The sequence below is a fragment of the Cyprinodon tularosa genome, unplaced genomic scaffold (assembly GCF_016077235.1).
Source record: "Cyprinodon tularosa strain WSP-4 unplaced genomic scaffold, ASM1607723v1 ctg467, whole genome shotgun sequence".
NCBI classification, from domain to species: Eukaryota; Metazoa; Chordata; class Actinopteri; order Cyprinodontiformes; family Cyprinodontidae; genus Cyprinodon; species Cyprinodon tularosa.
This window is the reverse complement of record NW_024039193.1, coordinates 957,281-978,442: the sequence shown is the minus strand read 5'-3', so window position 1 is coordinate 978,442 and position 21,162 is coordinate 957,281. Positions and strand designations below refer to the sequence as shown.

The 21,162-nt window shown below is 41.5% G+C and overlaps 1 protein-coding gene across 3 annotated transcripts; it reads right to left on the bottom strand.

Moving 5' to 3' along the window:
- Nucleotides 1-13: 13 nt before the first annotated feature.
- On the bottom strand, nucleotides 14-20,705 carry si:ch211-67e16.4. Of its 3 annotated transcripts, none has more exons than XM_038301433.1 (10): nucleotides 20,585-20,705; nucleotides 15,827-16,301; nucleotides 15,608-15,751; nucleotides 15,178-15,401; nucleotides 13,025-13,165; nucleotides 4,107-4,194; nucleotides 3,766-3,971; nucleotides 3,591-3,677; nucleotides 2,832-2,904; nucleotides 14-564 (listed from the first exon to the last, which is right to left on the bottom strand). In XM_038301433.1, exons 2-10 carry the CDS (start codon nucleotides 16,260-16,262, stop codon nucleotides 320-322), a joined length of 1,644 nt encoding a protein of 547 aa, XP_038157361.1. In that variant the 5' UTR covers nucleotides 16,263-16,301; nucleotides 20,585-20,705; the 3' UTR covers nucleotides 14-319. The 3 variants fall into 3 exon arrangements, with proteins under 3 accessions (XP_038157361.1, XP_038157360.1, XP_038157359.1); XM_038301432.1 differs by having other exon boundaries at nucleotides 15,827-16,307; nucleotides 20,469-20,672; XM_038301431.1 differs by having other exon boundaries at nucleotides 20,469-20,671.
- Between the last annotated feature and the right edge of the window lie 457 nt (nucleotides 20,706-21,162).

The following is a 21,162-nucleotide window of genomic DNA, read 5'->3' as shown; positions in this document are numbered from 1 at the left end:
AACGCAGTCGGCATACAGTGACAGAAACAATATTTATTGAAGTTAACATGTATTACATCAACGGTGAGCATGTAGAGAACATCAATGATCCTATCAGAACAACACATTTACACTTTTACAGTATTGATAAAATATCTGCAGTCATCTGTGCTTCAGCTAATCTACCAATCGTGTTGTAATGTGTGACATTTTATTCAGCGTGCCATAAATATTACATTCTGTTCATTGGAATATGTTTCATTCTCTTCCTCTGTGTGTGGTTGGGTTCCTATAAAGCCTGAGATAAGCTCCATGCTGACTGCTTTGCTTTATGTGAAGCTCACTGGGGAAAATGCACATCTGTCAGTGAGATGCTCCGTTGCGACTGGCCGACCCGATCATAGGAGGAAGAGGAGGATGATGATGATGTGACGGCGTGCTCATGGGGGGCCACGTTAGGGCCCCGCAGGATTAGAGAGGAGGAGGGGACGGCTGGCAGGATGGTGGGGCTGTTTGTGGAAACGCTGCAGAGGAAGCTGTGGGTGTTTGGAGCCACTGAGTTCTTTCTTTGCTGGCTGCTGGAAGCTGAAACACAAGATGAGACGAGTAAAAAACAGCCAAAGTGCATCCCACAGATATCTGTAAGCACTTTGTTATATGTGCAACATTCAAGTCACTAATTTATATTTAAATGAGCTTTTGTTTGGTGGCAAAAACACATTTTATATAGATAAAAATAAATTTAGGCAGCAATAAGTTAAGTGGTTTTATGACCTACTGTCATTAATAACATTAAAGAGACTAAATCTTGTAAGCTACTTTATTAGTATTGTATTATTTATAACTATGTTATTATTTCCTTATACAATGGAGTATTAGAACTAGTCAGTTATGGCCCTTGATTGGCGTGATATTACAAAAAATCTGAGCGTAAAGACAAAATTATATAAAAAAAGGTTGTTTAACTAAGAAAGCTTCAGTAAAGATCTGATCAGCTGAGCAAAACAGCAGCTTCAGGTCAGCATTAAACACAGGCTGCCTTTTGTCTACCACTTCATACGACTTTATTCCCCTCGACCTGGCATTGTGACCTTATTCTTATTAAAGTTTTTCTCTAATTTTTTAAAAGACCAGCCCTCTCAACTTTTAAAAAGCCCATTTCTCCTTGTGCACGCTCTGTTTAAAAGTTGCTGTTCTCATAGTTTCATACAACCTTACTGTGTTTGAACGACCACTCTAACCCCTAAAACCCTCAATTTATATATAGAGCGGGGACTATATAGTGAACTTTATAGCAAACTCAGTTCACTGACTGTTCGGACAGATGATCACTTCCCCGTTATTCTACTGCCTGTCTGGTAGCAGGGATAGCAAAATCCCATAATGCTTTGCAAGAAAAGCCCTCTGTGCTCCGCGATGCCTCTTCTGAGGCCTTTCTTTTCTTCTCATACACTTCGTAGACACATTTTCTCTTACAACCCTCGGCCATTTTCAAAGAACCGTGGTGAGAAAGGTGAGTTAAATGACTGTCTTAAACCGTAGCTCACCACAGACATATAGCTCAAAGTGCGCATGTGCAAAAAAAGATAGTTAACTGGGCAAGCACGAAGGACGGTCTTACGTAAAGATATCACCAGAATGATTGATGATTAGGAGGACCACTTATTTAGATGATCCACCCAGAATTAAAAGATCGTCCTCTATACCTTTAAGCTTCACTTTCTATTTACCTATTTAAATGGGTAACGAGTTGAAGGCACAAACTAAACTGTTCATAATTCATTCATAACATGTAGGTGAATCACTGTCCCCAGACATCCGCGGATACAACTCAAGTCCGGTGCGTCATCCGCGCACCAGACTGGAGTTGTGACAGGCAGCCCGGGCTACAGGCGGCTACGCTCTACCCCTTCTATTCATTCTAGCTAATCTGAATCGTTCAATTCCATTTGGAGAGCGAGATCATCTGTGGTAGCAGCGCTAGACATCTTCCAGGCATGTGAGGAAAACTAGCAGCAGTTTAGCAGACAGGAAGAATGAATGGTAGCCGGCGCGCACGGATGACGTCATACACGTGCCGCTTTGTTTCAAAAAAATATAAATAGAAAAAATATAACCGCAGATGTCTGGGGGACAGTGATTGGCCTACATGTTCTGAATGCTGGCGTACCATAAAGAATAAATTATGAACAGTTTAGTTTGTGCCTTCAACTCGTTGCCCATAGGAAGACGTTACCTGGATATAACCTAACGGAATATCTTCAGAACGGCTCCAAATGACACAAAACTCATATTGGTAAGTAGAACATGATGTAATAACGTAAAATCAAAGGGCCAATGTAAAAAAACGTGTTCCCCTTTAATACTTTTTATCTACTTTATTTACAGCCTACCTCCTTAAAAAAAACAACAACAGCATTTTAAAGCTTTAATTTGAATTCCCAGTTTCAGTCACATGGATTTAATGTGGTGTTTAAAAATAACTCAAGTTGACAGGATAGGAGATTTATTTTGGAGGGGTTGTTCGAAATGAGCGTCATGCCAATCAACTTTTTTTCTTTTAAACAGATGAACTACTAAAATTATGTTCAAAATACACAAATTCATTAATCATGCAGCTAAAAAAGGAATTATCTTAGGGTTAGGATTTATTCAACCTACTGAGCCCACTGGTAGGTAGGAGGCACAATCTGAAGCCATTCTATGGGACTGATAGCCGCTAAAAAAGACCATTTATTGGGATGATAACATCCACCTCCATGCTCACTGTGAATAACTCCTATGTAGGTGAGTAAATATCAGGGATGTAACTGAAATAGAGTAGATTTCCAAAGCTGATCATGTTTTCTTACCACAAGAAGTTCTGTGCTGCTGATGCTGACTGTGGACAGGAACACCAGCCTGACCTGTAGCGCCACCGTGAGCCTGACAGTGAAACTTAAAGGTTAGAAGACACATTTGGACACAACGTCGACAAAAATCTACATTTAGTCGTGAAAAAGAAATATCTTCGGTCACATCTCACAATGGGAGAACTTGGCTGATGGATGGTGAAAGAATGGGAGTTTGGTTCCCAGTGTTCACAGATACAGACCAATACTAAATATTAAGCTGCAGGTACAGATATATAGCACCCTGATTAACATTGTGTAATCATCACAGGTTTTGCCTTCCACACAGTTGGACATCTAAGGAATACTCTTGAAGCTTTTCTGATGTTTACTGTTGTCTTCTGGTTGCTGTTTATCATTCTCTCTTATCTCATACAGGTCTGGAAGCAGACTTCTAGAAGTTACTGTGTTCTACTTTTTGCCGTTTTGTTTTATTTTCTCTATTTTAATTTGCTCTTTCCTGTCTCTCTTTCTCTCCCATTAGTTCTTATCCCCTTTTTGTTTCTCACCTACCATTCTTTCTCAGTTGTATACGTTTTTACTCCAAAATGATTTTAAATTAAGTTTATTATACAAGTATCAGGTGGAACCTTATGCACCAACCATTATGGTCTACTTCTGAAAGCAAAGCTGTTGTTCTTTCATCTAGTTCTGGGACATCTATTCCCAGAGCCATATTAGATAAAATGAGCATGGCAGATGCTTCATGTCATCACTGACCTGAGTCTGGTTCAGACAGGCCTGGAGTTTCCTCTTTGCTCTCCATTTGGCCACCCTCAGCCTGGTCTTCTCTCGCCGCTCTCGTACCTTTAACACGACATCCTCATCATGATCAGAAACACATTTCCAAAATAAAAAAATCCCTCTGGCCCCTTGGATTTCCCGCTTAACTGACCAGGTCTGCCAGCAGCGGCTGAGGCAAACTCTTCTCCAGCTCCCGGCGCCTGTTCAGGTTTCTCCTGCGCAGCTCGTTCCTCCGCAGCTTGTATTCCTCATAAAGACTTAGGTCTTTGTTCCAGGGCCGCACTGCCGCTCGGGGCAGGCCCCCCGGCTGCATGGCTGTAGTGGAGGGCGGGGAGCCAGCGTGCTGAGGCAAAGAATCTGAGGGACCAAAGAAACACAAAAACAGATGAGCTGTTAATAAAAGGCATGTAGAAAATATTAACGTTAACGATAAAAGCTCCTCATGACTGTGGCTGAAGCAGCACACACACACCTACACACAGATATACTCACAGACACACGGTGCAGCAGGGGGGAATTTGGAGCTGGGGTTCATTTGGCTAGCAGATGGTCTCATCGGCTCTGCCACCAACCTCTGGGCCTGTAGGAGCAGAGAGGAGGATCCAGGTGAAACAACCTCACAGATCTCATCTCTTCTAATGACCGATAGGAAATTTGTCTGTCTGTCTATCCATCCATCAATCCATCCATCTTCTGACATGCTTAATCCCAAGTGGGGTTGCGAGGGGTGCTGGTGTTTATCTCCAGCTTTCTACGGGCGAGAGGCGGAGTCCACCCTGGACAGGTCGCCTGTCCATCGCAGGGCAACACAGAGACAAGCAGGACAAACAAACATTCACACCTAAGGAGAATTTAGAGAAGCCAATTAACCTAACAGTCATGTTTGTGTACTGTGAATTAATAATAATGAATTTTATTTATCATGCACTTTACATTTGATTTCAAATCTCAAAGTGCTACAAAACAAGTTTAAAAGACCATAACATTAAAAACAGAGTAAAAAGACAGTCATTAAAATCAATACATTAAAAGGCATACGTAGCCTATTAAAGAAAATCTAAAATCAACAATTGTAGGAATTTCTAAAAAGGAAAGTTTTTAGTCCTTTCTTAAAACAATCCACCGTCTGTGGGGCCCTAAGGTGGTCTGGGAGGGCATTCCACAGACGGGGAGCTGCGGCTTCGAAGGCCCTGTCGCCCATTGTTTTTAGCCGTGTCCTGGGTGGGGCCAGACGGTGCTGTTGGCCTGACCGGGTCCGGGAAGAGGTGTGTGGTGTGAGCAGTTCAGTGAGATACATGGGGGCCGCACCGTGCACACAGTGATGGGTGTGCAGAAGAATCTTGTACTCTATACGGGCGTGAATGGGCAGCCAGTGTAAAGTGTGAAGGATGGGAGTGATGTGCTGGTGTTTCCTCACCCTCATCAGGACCCTGGCAGCGCTGTTCTGTACATACTGGAGCTTCTGAAGGCTCCTGCCAGAGATCCCGACGAGGAGAGCGTTGCAGTAATCCAGCCTGGAGGAGACGAAGGCGTGGACGAGCTTCTCTGCAGCAGGGAGGGATAGGGAGGGACGGAGTTTAGAGATATTACGGAGGTGAAAGAAGGACGTTTTGCAGATGGAGGTGACATGATTGTCAAAGGAGAGGTGGGGGTCAAGCTTGACCCCAAGGCTTGTAACAGAGGGAGAGAGGGGAATGGTATGACCACAGAATGAAACAGAGGTGAGAGGAGAGGAACGGAGTTGATGAGGAGTACCAGTTTGGATGGCCTCTGTTTTTGAGGCATTAAGCTGCAGGAAGTTTTGACTCATCCACGCCTTTATATCCTCCAGGCAGGAGCTGAGGCGGGTGACAGAGTTGGCGGGGGAGCTGGGAGGAGTCATTTTAATGTAAAGTTGTGTGTCGTCAGCATAGCAATGGAAGTTGACCCCATGCCTGCCGACGACACAACTAAGGGGGAGCATGTAGATGGTGAACAGGGTAGGGCCGAGCACGGAGCCCTGGGGGACCCCACAGGTGACAGTGTGAGGTCTGGATTTTGCCTCCCCCAGGGCCACGTACTCGGTCCTGTCAGTGAGGTAGGAGTGAAACCAGTGGAGGGCAGTGCCAGAGAGACCAATGAAATGCTGGAGGCGGTGGAGGAGGATGTGGTGATCTACTGTGTCAAACGCAGCAGACAGGTCAAGAAGAATGAGGAGGGACGTGAAACCGGAATCAGAGGCCATCAGCAGATCGCTGGTGACTCTGATGAGAGCTGTTTCTGTGCTGTGGGAGGGGCGAAAACCAGATTGGAATTTTTCATACAGATTATTGCATTTAAGGTGGTTGTGGAGCTGGGTGGAAACAACTTTTTCTAGGAGTTTGGAGATGAATGGGAGGTTTGAAATGGGTCTGTAGTTTGACAGAGGTTCAGGGTCCAAGGTGGTTTTTTTTAGGAGGGGTTTAATGAGGGCAGTTTTAAGGGTAGATGGGACGGTACCCGTTTCCAGCGAACTGGCTATTATTTTGGTTATGAGATGACTAATAGATTGATGGTGAGTTTTGAGCAGAGGGGATGGGAGGGGATCTAAAGAGCAGGTGGATGATTTAGATTTGCGGATGATGTTCTCGACCTCCTGCTGCGTTGGCAGAGAGAAGTGTGATAGGAGTTGTGTGGGAGATGTCTCAGGGGTATCAATAGTGGTGCTGTTTGAAGGTGAAAGTGAAGAGCGGATGCTGTCTATTTTTGATATGAAGAAGTCCAGAAACCGGTTGCAGTTTATATCTGTGTGGTTGTAGAATGAGGAGACCTGTGGTTTGAGAATATGGCTGATTGTGGAAAAGAGTTTTCTGGAATTACCTGGGTTATTGTTGATGAGCGAGGAGTAGTAATTGGACCTGGCCTTGGAGAGGGCTGTTGCATAATTTCTGCGATGTTCCCGGTAGGCCAATTTATGCACCGTCAGGCCAGATGTTTTATATGCCCGCTCCAGGACACGGCCAGACCTCTTCATTTGCCTTAGCTCTTTGGTGAACCAAGGAGCGGAACGTGTGAATGTGACAGTCCGGGTTATTACAGGAGCATGAGTATCCAGGATGGAGTTGAGGCTTGTGTTGTAGAAGTCCATTAAGTCACTGGCTGATGAGAGTGGAGAGGGGGAAAGATGCTGAAGATGTGAGCTGAAGGATGAGGAATCAATGTTTTTGATGTTTCTGAAAGTGATATGGCGTTTTGGTTTGGTGAAAAAGGTTATTGGGAGTCTAAATGTAACTGCCAGGTGATCTGAGACACCAACATCGTATATGTTGATGCTGGTGAGTGGAAGGGAGTCAGTTATAACAAGGTCCAGAGTATGCCCTTTGCTGTGGGTGGGGCCATCTGTCAGCTGTTGAAGATTTAGACAGTCCAAAACCTGTTTGAATTCGGCAGCTAGACGGGAAGTGTGTGAGTCCATGTGTATATTGAGATCACCAATTACAAGAATATTTGAGTGTGCTGTGCAGAGAGAGATTAGGAACTGATGAATGTCAGAAATGAAAGTTGGTTGTGGTTTAGGGGGGCGATATATGACAGCTACTGTAGCAGAGAAAGGATTATTGCATTTAAAAACAAGGCTTTCAAAGGAGGAAGCACCGGGTACAGACAGGAGGGACACTGCAAAGTAGCTGCGAAATAAAACAGCAAGGCCCCCACCCCGCCCAGTTGTGCGGGCTTTGTCCAGGTATGAGTACCCTTGTGGGCAGGCCTCATTCAGGGAGCTGTAGACACCGGGCTGTTGCCAAGTCTCTGTGAGGCAGAGAATGTCTATTTCTTTGTCCAGAATGTGATCGTGGATGAATCCGGATTTCTTTGACAGTGACTGCACATTAAGCTGTTCCATTGTGATGTGGGAATTTGAGTCCAGTTTATGCAGAGAGCGGAGAACGCTGAAATCCACTCCAGGTCTTCCAGTTCGCCGGTCCAACTCAGCCATATCTGAGGTAGGCATAGCGGCGCTCAGATGACGCAGATGGTGACGTACCTGTTGCGCGACAGGACGTGATGCCGACCAGAAGGATGCGATGGAGCTGTGGTCACCGCGTTTGGACATTACAAGGCGGCGCCCGGATCCCCGGTGGATGTAACGGGGTCGACGTGGAAGATCCAATGGAGCTCTGTTGATGTTGAGAATCCGAAGTGGTTGTATCGTGGTGTCGATGGGCAACAAGTGGCGTGATGGTGTGCCGGTGCTAACAGTTAGCCAGGATCCAGGTGAGCAGCGGTGGAAAAAAGCCATACCCAGAAGGATGATCCACAGCTTCAACAGAGGTGGTGTTCCATTCACAGACCTCCGCTGGAAGGCGGAGGCACTGGAAGATTTATGAAGACTGATGGTGCTGATAGGACTCTGTAAACAGAAGAGTTGCTCCGGCTAACTCTGTTAGCGTAGCCAACCCAAACAAGTTGCCACGGGCTAACAGGCCGACGTGCAGAGATAATCCAGGGAGGGCATGAAGCACTTAGACATCTCCGTAGGAATAATCCAGTTTGATGGAAACAAAAGGAAGCAGCAGGATTGGGGGATTTGAAGCCCAGAGAAAAGGACGATTCACTTAGCAAGCAGTGTCCAGCGTAGTGACAGGTAAGTCCAGGGTACCACAACAAATTCGGTGTGTACTACAAAATAATCTGTCTCTTACTGTAGTAACTGAGTTCCCAGAATACGGTACAGTAGGATGGATTTTGCAGAAAAGGACAGATTTTGACGGATTTGCAGAGAAGCGGCGAACAGCCAACGCCAGCGTCCTCCAATGTCCTCCTGTGGGATGAAGCCAGAGTGAAATGTGTCTGTATTCCATTAAAGGGGAACGCCATTTTTTTTTTTTACATTTGGCCCCTTGATTTTACATTATTACATCATGTTCTACTCTCCCATGTGAGTTTAGTGTCATTTGGAGCCGTTCTGAAGATATTCCGTTAGGTTAGATCCAAGTAACGTCTTCCTGTGGGCAACGACTTGAAGGCACAAACTAAACTGTTCATAATTTATTCTTTATGGTACGCCAGCTCCAAATGACACAAAACTTATATGGGTGAGTAGAACATGATGTAAAAACATAAAATCAAGGGCCAAATGTAAAAAAACGGCGTTCCGCTTTAATTCTGTTTGTTCTATGATGGAGTAACACCTTCATCTTTAGTCAACAATGTGTTTCCAGATTTATTGGGTCTATTTCTAGATTTACTCTCCTATCCAGTTCAAACTGGTACCATAAATCAAAGCTAATAATTCTTCTACAACCCATAATTCATATTCTTCACACTCTGCTCTCAAGGTTTGCCGTACTTTAGCTATGAGACCAGAATTTGGGCTAACTATTTCTAAACAATAATACAACCAGTAACAATAATTATCGCCAAAGCTGGATCATATGATTTACTGCAACTCACTCACTGTTGATCCATAATAAACAGCCCAGTGAAGAAGCGTCTAACACAGCAGTAAACAAAATGACATCAGTTAATCCTGCGGAGCCGAGCGATAGCAGAGATGAAGCAGAGCGTGCAGAGAAGAAGTCAACAGCTCGTTCTCAGAGTTGAGCGCGCGGCAGACTGGTTTTGAGCGCGAGTTTAAACGATGCACATTGTTCTCACTGCATGCTTAATTCAGCGGCACCAAAATGACTTTGAATGGGTACAAGACTTTTGATATTTAATTGAAAGTAATATTTAATGTGATTTATTAGATAAGTAAATTATAAATAGATCAGTTGCATTTCCTGTACACGCATTTATTTCTGATAGAGGAGCCAAAGCATTTATTGTGCATTTATCATTATTGAGGTAAAACTGCCCAATTTATCGTGATACTAATTTGAGGTCATATCGCCCAGCCCTATGTGGACTAACATTTTATTTCTGTCTTTTATTTACATTTTGTTTTTGCTCCACCTGTTATTACGTTCAAACATTTTCTGCATTTACCGTAACAGGACCCAGGAACTGGAGGTACGATATTGGGCATGCTGGCAATGAGTAAACTAGGAAGCTAATTCCAAAACACCGGATGCCAAGAGGAATAAGATGTGAGAAGCAGTCAGAATACAAGGTGATCACTGGTGTTCCCTGAAGTGGGAGGTAAAGCTGTCAAGTTGATAGAAGCTCAACTAAGTGTCCAGCAGGTGGCAATGATTAAAATTGCACCTGATGCAAACATAATTTACAAGCTTTCCAAAAAAGTTGAAAACTAATCCACTGGACTTTGTTTCCAAGTTTGAAGAAGTTTCACTTCCCATCCAGGAAGCTTTTTAAATTCAAAATATCCACCCCCTCTGTTTAAAGTTGTTTTTTCTTTATTTACATAGATGGCTTCCTTCACGCCCCTCTCAAACCAGCTGTCTTCTTTGTCCAAAATGTGAGGACCAGAATGTTCCCAGATTTCAGTTTTCAAAAACCTACAATTCAGAGATTGAGTTGATTCCTTCCGCTACCATCGCAACCTCCACCCCTATACAGGGGACCAGAACACCTCGCCTGTTCAGCCAGATCAGCAATTCCCTCTAACAACCCCCATTTCAGAGTCATAGACAGGCTATCGGGTATTGCAGGCTAACAAAGAACCTAAACGACTGCTCATTCCTAAAGGGCGGACACGTTCGTCCGGTTCAATTAGCATGTTTTTTAAGCTAAAATAAGTCTTTGTTTTTGGTCCAATGGAAAGAGCTTTCTGGGAAGCGAAACATCCTCAAACAAATAAAGTCCAGTGGAATGTTTTTTTTTTTTTTTTTTTACATGACTTGGATGACAGAGAACCTTCACCAGCAATTTTCAAGCTTAAAAAGAACTAAGCAAAGAGTAGTCATGGCAAAAGTATTTCATATATTATTTTTTTACAGTAAAAATTGGTTTCTGATGTGTGTCCTTTATTAAAGGCTTAGTTAGTAACTTTAAAAAGTTCATTGAGGAACAAGGTGAGGATAAAATATTAATATCTAATGGTATATATATTATAATTACATCAATTAACAGTAGATATTAGTGTGTGCTTGTTCTAAAGCCTTTAATATGTACATTATCTTCATACAGTTCAAATGTACGCTGCTAGCTGAATGTTGGCTTTTGCTTATCTTTATTAACTTCAACATTACCAATTTTTTTCTGTTTAAGATTGTTAAAAATAACCCAGCTTTGTGTGGATCAGCAAATCTGCAGTGTTCTGTGGATGAGCGCTGTGATGTCATCTAGGAGTGTAAATAATAATCGTTTTGTATCGATGCATCGATCCAACAGCCGACGATCTGATGCATCGATACGTCCGCAAGAGAATCAATTAGGGCTGGGCGATAATTCAATAGCGATATATATCGATAGATAGACGTGTGGCGCAATAGAAAAAAAGAGGGTCGATAAAAGTTCGATAAAAAAGAAACGCAGTTTTCCTTCCTTCTCATTGTAGCCTAGCATGTAGGTTTATGCTAGTCACTGCTTCCTCCCAACCAATCACAATCGCGGACCCAGGCATGCCGTCACCAAGCGCCGCCCTCTCAAACCACAACACAGAGCACATGAAGATGTCACAGCAAGGAGAGGCGGAGGAAATTGTTCCAAAGAAGGGTTTTTGTAGTTGGCCAGTCTGGCAGTATTTCGGTCATGGCAAGTCGGACCAAAAACAAACCACAGTCATCTGGAAAATGTGTAGGGAACCAGTGAAAACGAAGTCTGATAACACAACCAACTTTTTTTTTTTTTTTTATCATCTCAGCCGCTCACACCCGCAGGAGTACGAGCTGTGTAGGCCCCGACGCGGTTCTCCTCCGAGGAATCTTCGGAAAATATATATATATTTTCAGTTCTGGGCAGTTTCCCACGTAGTTCTAACAATTGAGATAAAAATGCTGAGGGGCCAGAAACTTCAAAGTAATAACTCAGGTTAAAGCAGGAAACGGGGGCGGCGGCGGCGGTGGGGGGGCATTTATTTATTTGTTATATTTATTTTGGTCACTTTTCTGGTCCCTTTAGTTTATTCTTTGTCAGTATTTAATAACATAACTCAGGTCTCTTAAGTTATTTTTCTTTAAAACAATTCTGTTATGGTTAAAAAAGTTGGTTAAATAAAGATTTAATTCGAAGTCTGTGTTTGTGTTTTTTATTAAAATTAAATCATTTAGCAATATTGTAAAAAGCCCAAGCAGAGCTGCACATAAAATATGGTTTCAAATCTTTTCAATAATTATCGATATCGATCAATATGCATTTTTTTTTTAATCGATAAGCTTTTTTTCTATATCGCCCAGCCCTAGAATCAATTCATATTTTTTTTCCTCCGGTCTATTTTTATCCATTTGCTCCTGGACGTAATTCTCCCTCCCGTGCTGTGGTGGCGCTAAACCTATTTTGCCCTCCTACCTCACCTCCTGGTTATACTCTTACAGCAGTGTGTCGCAGTGAGCTTGATGCAGACATTTTTGATTTATGCTCAATATTGAAGCGTGGTCTGTGCTACACACTGTGGGTTTAGTTATGGTGAGGCGGCGAGGAAGTGGGGGCGAGTTTAGTCCGACGACGGAGGGACATGAGGGCCAAAAAGAGCGGAGATCCTGGTGGAAAAAGGGTCCCAGCGTTCTCGGGCACCTCGCTCTTCTAGCGGTCAAACTTAACGATTTTTTTTCCGCAATTTCGGTCATAAAAACAAAACAAGCCGGCCTCCTGTCTGCGGCACTGTCTGCGGTCAGCTACAATTTGGGAGAGGAGCAGCGGAGCGTCTGTGGAGGGGGCGGGACGTCTGGAGCGGAGGTATCGCATTGCGCTGATTGCATTGATGTTGTGCAGTATATTTTGATGCAAGGCCTTCAGAATCTATAACACAGGGTATTATTCAGTGAATGAGGTTTTAATAGGAATAGGTGGAGTAAAACTTTTCTACTTCTGTTATTTGCTGTTGTTTCACAAAAAAAAAAGCATAACAATATTACAGCTTTCATTGATTTATTTCAAATTTGAAACATTGTCTCTAGCCTGTAAGGTAAAAAAAAAAAATTTACCAAATAATCGAATCGAATCATATCGTGCTGTATTATTGAGTATCTAAAATAATCAAATCGGAAATTGATACTGAATCGAATCGCCATGATGGGTGTGATTTACACCCCTAATGTCGTCACCTAAAATTGGTTTCTCTAACAGCCTGGAATCTGATTCCAAGGTAACACGACAAACCCTAGAAGTTGGTTCAAATGTTTGACTGGGTCTATGTCTATGAAGCATTAACTTTGCTGGTATTTACGATTTCCTTAAAATTGGTGACCTTATTTTTCTATCAGAGTTTAGCAAACAAGTTGGGACTTTCATAAATCTTGACTACAAAATCAGAAAGTTGAGCCATAGAAAAAGTGAAAATTGTAGATTATTTTCTCTACAACAGTAAATCTTTCCGGAACTGGACTAATTGTCACCTCTGGTTCTGGGGCTCTGCTCTGCTCCGCCTGACAGTCCAGCAACAGGTCGGCCATAACTTCCTGCTCCTCTGCTGGCTCCTCCTTAATGCAGATCACCTCCTCCTCTTCCTCCTGCAAAGGCTGGACCTCCTGCTTCACCTACAGACAATCAGGACCCTTGTTAAGAACAAGCTAAAAACATCCCCACTCTGATTTAAACTTTGTCAGAGCGTCAGATTCACACTTAAGTGTTTTATGAATTGAGCTTAAAATGATGAAACCCCATCAGAAAGGAAACGACACAAATGCAGAAGATGGATTCCCTGAGATGAAACACCTGGATCACAATGATAGGATAGTTTAAAAAAAAATTAAAAAATGTAAGTTTATTGATCTAACAATGGAGAAATAACAAACAGTAGTGTATAGGATTTCCTAAAAGCGCGTTCACGAGTCTACGGAAACCGCGGCAGACCAAACCAGATGAAAGTGCACATTCAGCTCGGCAAAGAACTCATGCTCTTCCTCAACACTGAAGTCCTCAGACATTTTTCTTTAGTTGTTTCTTTCTTTGCACAGGTAAACAGCACATTTCTTCTTCTACGCTTGCATTATCGGCAGAGCAGACGCTGAATGCGCACTTTCATCTGGTTTGGTCTGCCGCGGTTTCCGTAGACTCGTGAACGCGCTTTTAGGAAATCCTATACACTACTGTTTAGGCTCTAAAAACATTCTAAATGACTTCGTTTCGAGTAAATTATGGACGCTACCCACTCAGGACACTTGGAATACATTGGACGAGCAGTATGGAGGAATATTGACACGTTTTTTGTGGACTTTTATGGACCTTTCTGTCTCGGGCGCCATAGACCTCCATTATTTGAATGTCAGCAGACAGCAAGAAGCCTCCCAGATCTCCAGATGCATTTGAGATATCAAAAAAGTACTCCAGAGTGTTGTTCAGCATGGGGGTGAGTAGAAAATGAAGGCTAATCATGTTTTGGGTGTACTATTCCTTTAAAGATATAAGGAAATGATTCTAGAGGTCATCAAAGGTCAATCCCCCCCCAAGCCCCCCCCCCCCACCCCCCCCCCCCCCCCCACCCCCCCCAACCTTCTTCAAATGAGGCAAAATGGGTGTCAATTAACTCGGCTACGCTTGTGCTGGTTTGTGCAGCAACTTATAATTTATATGAAATTCAGAGATTCAGAATGAACAAATGTTCACTGACACCAATTTTGTCTGTGTGAAGAAAGTGTGTGTGTGTGTGTGTGGGGGGGGGGGGGGGGGGGGGGGGGCTGGTTGACCTTTTGACCTTTACATTTTCATTAATATCTTAAAGCCAAAGCAGCACAATTGACAATTGTTGCTGCACAAACTTGCACAAACAGAGCTGAGTTAATTGATAACCATTTCATCTGATTTGAAGAAGGTGGGGGGGCTGGTTGACCTTTGATGACCTCTAGAAACATTTCTTTATATCTTTAAAATGATAGCGGCACAAACGAAAATTTTTGCTGCCCAAACGTAGCACAAGCGTTTGACACTAATTTAGTCTGATTTCAAGAAGATGGGGAGGGGGGACTTCACTCAGGTCTCAGAGACCCAGAATGGCAGTCTGTGGGAGTGGGTTTCAAACTTACAACCTTAGGATTCCAAGCCCTGTTCCCTAACCACTTGGCCGCCACTCCACCAAAAGGTGGAATCGAGTAATTTTCTCAAGTGTTTGCTGCCTTCTCAAGATTTTTCTGTCACTCGAGTGTTTTGAAGTGTTGCCTGAAGATGCTTGCAGAGATACGCATCAAATTAATCCAGCTATGTTAAACTATCAGAAGCTTACAAACGTATGACATCATCATCCGTTATCAAGTTACTCAAAGACATGCAAGCCCTTTGTAAAGTTATAACTTTAAACAAAGTTATTATTTGAGCATCAACTACTCTTAAAATAAGATAATTAGATAATATGCAATTGTTTTTTCTTTTTTAAATGTAAATAATCCTGTTCCATTGGCAAAGTGTCTCAATTACCTTCTCTATTCAGAAAATGTTTTACTTATTTTAGTAACAAATGACTTCTTGAGATTTCAATTTTTTGCAGTGCAGAAAACATTTTCCTAAACAGCTTAAAATGAAATAAATTAGAGGATAGCTGGATGTGTGCTTTCACCTCTAGAGCAGAAGAGGGCAGCATGGAGCTGTCAACCTGGGTTGAGACCTCCGGGGAAGGTGGAGCAGGAGTGGATTGTTGCCCTGACAACAGAGTCAGAGTCCTAACAGAAGCAGGAGCCTCAGCAGATTTTTCCGTATAGGGCTGCATGCTGATGGTCCATTCGACGTCCCGATCTGAATCCTCCCTCTGCGAGGCGTCATGCTCTGAGTGACTAAAAAAAACTGTTCAAAAGACAAACAGTTTTAATGGCGATCCACAAAGGGTGCAGCTACATGGTTTCCTTTCTAAAACCTGATCTCAGATCAAGTGCATGTATAGTTTCTACACCTCCGCCACTCTACCACGGATGGTGTTTAGAATCGGATCCTGGTATGAAAGCGGTGAACAGAAATGTTTGCAGCTGCATAGAGTTCTGCATGATCTGTACCTGCATTGCTGTCCAGAGATTCTGCAGCCGTGTTCAATGTGAGCGTGACGGGGAGCAGCAGGTCTGATGAGTCTGAGCTCGCTCCATCAGAAGGACAGCAAACTCTGGCTGCTGGTCTGTTTGTGCTGTCTGAGGAGGTGCATTCTGGGAACATAAACAGTGGTTAGGAGTGGGACTCTGAAGGAGCGGAGGCAAAGGTCCCATTCCACAGCTACGCACCTTGGCGGCTCCTGAATCGTGTTTCCTCTGCAGATTTCTGAGCCGGATTCAACAGAGGAACCTCTGAAGCCGAGGCGCTGGCCTCACACCTCTGCATCCGGTTCAAGGTGGGAGGCTGGATGCGAACCGACGCGGAGGCCGAGGCTCTCTGCTGGAGCTCCTCCTCCACGCCCTGCCTGTAGTACTTGAGCTTCAGCTCAGTGTAGCGCAGCTTAGCTCGAATGTTGTCGTTCTCCTTCTCTTTTAGGGCCTTCTCCCTCTGCAGGGCCATCACATCCCTCTTCATCACCACCACCTGAGCTTTCAGCTCCTCAAACTTCACCCCGACCACTTTCAGCATCTCGGCCAGAACCGTCTCCACCGCCGTGTTCACTGCCCGCTCCACAACCGTGCCCATCTGACCCCGGATCAGCGACACAGCAATGCTCACATCCATACTCAAAGGTCACTGATGGTCAGATATTTATCTATGAATCTACAGTTTAGAGGAGAACAAGATCAACATTAGAACAGTAAAAACAGTAAAAAAAAAGGAATGAAAAACATAAGCACAATATATAATGACTATGATAGGGCCTGTATTATGCAAAAAACACTTTTTTTTAAAAGTTAATCTTTGTCATATTTAGGGCTGCAACGATGATTATTTTGTAAAATCAACTGATTTGTTGATTTTATTTTCAGATAGCCAAAGGTTCTACGAAGATTTTTTACAAAATCAAACCAGGTGAAACTAAAACATTTCCACAGGAGGAGCTCTGGATAGAGCATATTGACAGACAATTTTATTTTATTTATTTATCTTAAATGAAAAATGTTTAATCCGATTAATCTATTAATCTGATTGATTCAGCCCTAAAAATGGCACAAAAATGAAATGTTTAGATTTTTTTTACAATCTTGGTATTATTATTGCTCTAAGTGGGTTGCTCTGTCAGCTAAATGCATATTTTTAAGTCTCTACACTCCAGTTAACGAACTAATTGATTACTAAATTAGTTGATGATTATTTCAATAATCGATTAACCTGATTCATTGTTTTTAAAAAATAGCACAAAAACAAATACATTTCAGAACAACTAAATACTCCTCAGCGCCAAGATATTATTCCAACATATAAATAACTATAGTAGACTTTGAAAGGCTTAAAAAAACTGCATATAAAGCCTTTAATATGTGTGTATTAATCTTCTTACAAAGCAAAGAAACCAAAACAGCGACAAAACTCCATTGAAGTTTTTAAAATGAGAGCTTTAAGATAATATTAAATAGATATTCAGAAAAAAAAAATTCCTAAAGCTAAATCAAACACCCACTATATTTTCCCTGCTCATAAACACAACATGATTTGTGGGAACTTTACAAAAAAGTCCATCAAACAAAGTCAAGAAAGGCAGATTTCAGATAAAAGCACAAACAATGCAACCAATGTTTGTCATTAAGCTATGAAAATGAACGCAAGTTTATTCAAGCATGGTAAAAGATTCTACTTAGACTTCCTTTATTGTCACTGCACAAAAAAAAAACAAGGTAAATCTCGACAACGAAATGTTGATTACTTGGCTACCAGTGTAACAGAGCTAAAACCTTATTCCTGCACAATAAATATGTTTTCTATAACTAAAAGCTAGCTATATACAGGGTAAACAGTATATATTTACATATAGATTGCACTGAGTTATTGAAGAAGTAACATCAATAAACAAATATTGCACTGAGTTATTGAAAACGAAACATGAAATCGAAGACAAAACTAAACTAAGGTGCATGTATTGTCCATGTCCATGGGGGGTGGATTACATGAGGAAATTATGACTTTTTGAGCTTCAGCATCCACTAGTTGAACATGCAACATGCCATCAGTTACAATCAAAAAGAATCATTTTGAATCAAGATTATCCAATTTCTGCACTAAGGAATCTGTTTTTAATCATCAGATTTTTACCCAACTCTAAAATAAATTTAGCCATTTACAATTCATTTACAAACCCCAAAGAAAACACAGGGTTAAATCTCACATCCTACTTAGATAAATGGGATTTTAAAATTACATCTTACAGAATTCAAAATGAAATGATTGGTTAAGCTAGAATAGAATAGAAAATGTTTGAATATTTATCAAAAACCCAACTTTCTCTGTGGGATTTAAATATCAGTTTCAGTTATTTATCCACTGAGTCTTTGCCGCCATCTAGTGGCCTGAATCTGATTAAGATTTAATTGTATTGTGAAAAACGGTTGGAAATCCCTGCCCCAGACAGCATATAACCTGACATTTCTCTGGTTTAATAGGCCTGATTCAGATGACTGCAGTGTAACAAAACCAGTTAATAAGCTATCAACTGATAATAGTGAAAAACTGATAAACTGAAATAGATAATTACTCTCTAAAATAACACAATGATGGACTGTGATGGATGCACAGGTGTGGCAGGTCAGTTTCAAGAAATGTATTTCAAAATAGTAGCAGGAATAAAAAAGTGATGCACAAACCTGAGCTTAGAAAATGTGTTTTTGTTGTTTTTCAATTCAATTTTAATGCTTTGGATTAATTTGGATATCTGGAGAACCCCAGACTTTTGCATTCTGATGTCATAATTACTGTTGATTTAGGAAGATGCTGTTATAAACACCTCTCTATGAGTAAGTATGATATGTATAAATCCAAACATGTTTAATCCAAAGGCCTTCAGCTGATCCAAAATGCTGCAGTCAAAGTTCTGAGGAAAATTAAAGAAAGAGATCATATCTCTCCTGTCCTAGCTTCTCTTCATTGGCCTTATGTCCCTAACAGAGCACTTCGCTCTCAATCTGCAGGGTTACTAAATGTTCCTACAATTTTTAAAAGTGGGAGGCAGATATTTTAGTTATCAGGCTCCTCTCCTGTGGAACCAACTACAGGTTTAAGTCAGTGAGTTAAGTGCAGGCTTAAAACTTTCCTTTTTGGTAAAGCTTATAATGAAAGGGGGTCAGGTTATCCTGTGCTATCTCTATAGTTATGCTGCTATAGGTTTAGACTTTTGGAGGATATAGGGACCCCATTTCATCATTCTGCTTCATTCTATCTATATTCTCCCACTCTGTAGAATCTGTTAGTTCAATCTCTAACGTTCTGCTCTCTCTGCTTTTTCTCATAGTAGCTTCATCTGTTCTTTTCCTGTTTGGCTGTGACTCCATCTTGGAGAGAAATATCAGCTGTGCTGCTGCAATCAACGGCTGTTTTTTTCAGTGTAGACCTGTTTCTCTGACTGTGGCTAACTGTACGTGCTATCTTTCATCCTCTGACATGGGAGCTGGCTCAGAGCTCGTCTGCCTGGCTGTGTGTTTCCTGGACGGGGCCGCCTGTGGAGCTGGTTTACAGTTACCTTTTTTCTATGTCTGCTTCTGTCTCCTTGAACCCCAATCGGCCTCAACAGATGGCCGCTCACACCGAGTTTGGTTCTAACTGAGGTTTCTTCCTGTTAAAAGGGAGTTTTTTTTCTCTCCACTGTCACTACAAGCACACTTGGTGTGAGGGATTGCCTTTGAGTCAAAGAATCAATGCCATCAACTGATTTTCATTAGATAGAGAACTCTGAATAAATTTGACTGGATGTTCTGGTGAACTGTAAAGTACCTTGAAATGACATGTGTTGTAAATTAGCACTATAGAAATAAACTCAGGGCCCATTTTCACTGATGTCCAATCTTGAACTTTATTAAACATAAGGAGCTTTTGGTGGATTTGTTTGGATTTGGGGATGTTTTTTTTAGTTAACTGCAGGGACTTGAAAGACTGATCTGCACTAACAGAGTGTCAGGTTAATTATCACAGATGATTTGTGAGTTTATTACACCTTAATATTAGCTGCCTGTTGGAGCTAATATTTTCCACAACAGTTTATCTAATTAAGACAGTTCCTCTGTCTGGATATAGTTAGAATTTTCATTCTGTATGTGGCAGATATCTGGGAATGGAATGAGAGCGGTGTCCTTCAGCTAAGAACAATGTATAATATTTTGATAAGGCTGGAGCCATGGATGTCTCCTAATCTGCTCAAATGTATGATGCAAAATGTGATGATGTGGCAGACTGGAGATGTATAAAATGCCTTTTTAACTGTTAATTGGGGCCACTTCCTGAGAGGTGAGCAGCTGCCTTCTGTAACTCTAACTTATTTATCTGGTCATAGTAAGATTACAATTTCTATCAGAATCAGTTGTCTCCTGATTATTTCTTACATATATAACTTACACTTAAGTTATGAAGTGTTATTTTAAGAGTTTGTTTTCAGGGAAAAGAACAGAAAAGATGGAGCTTCAAGGAGGAGCCAAACAGAGAGCATATATTTAACAAGAGACTGACTTAAAAACGCCTCGCATGTTCTCACCTCTTTACCACCCAGAAGCTAACAGGCTTTAGCAAAGATTGCTGACATGGAAAAGGCTCGAGGATACAAACATTTAGTCCATCTATTGATTCCCAGACGCTCACATAACGCATCAAAACATTTTTTAAACAAACACGAATCAACAAACTACCGTAATTCTAACAGAATAATGCCAGCTACGAAGGCATTTACATGTGGATTACTTTAGCTAAGACTTGCTCCCAGCTAAATGTAGCTTAACTGTTTTATAAAATGACGACAGCTTCACCTACTGTTCTCACACAGAGAGGCTCCAATTCTTCCATTCATGACCTGAGTATCACCTCCGACTTAAAGGCAAACATTATAACTTCATTAAAACTGAATTTGTTTATTTACGGCTAAGTACCTAATGATTTTATCTAGCAATACAACAGCATCACAGACACGGATGTTTTGGAAATGACCATTCGCTTTTTTATAAACAGCTTGAGAATGGCCGTTCGGTTCATCTACTGCCCCCTTCTGGTTGGAGTCATTATTGACTAGTCCTGCTTTACTTTTTTTTTTTTTTTATTGAAAACTTCAAAATTTACAGACAAACATGGCTGCATAGATTTCGTTTCTTCAAGTTAGGTTACATAGAAAATATAGCCAGGGGGAACAACTCTTCACACAGATTGAAATATATCTATAACATAGACTTGCTATAGAGGGCTGTTAACATAAACACCAAAGACATAAAACCAAATAAATAAATAAAATAGAAATTTATAAGGATAATTTTAAAATAAAAACAATAATATAGGTAAAGGAAAATAAGAAAGTATAACATGAGGGGAGAATTCAGTCTTTGTTTTAGCTGTTTACTTCTGTAGGGAAGCGTTTTAGGGTATCATATATTTTTTGTGCTTTAGAACCTTTCAGAAACTTTAATGATTTTATATATAGCTTAAACTCGTTTAAAAAAACAACAAGTTCGGGAGA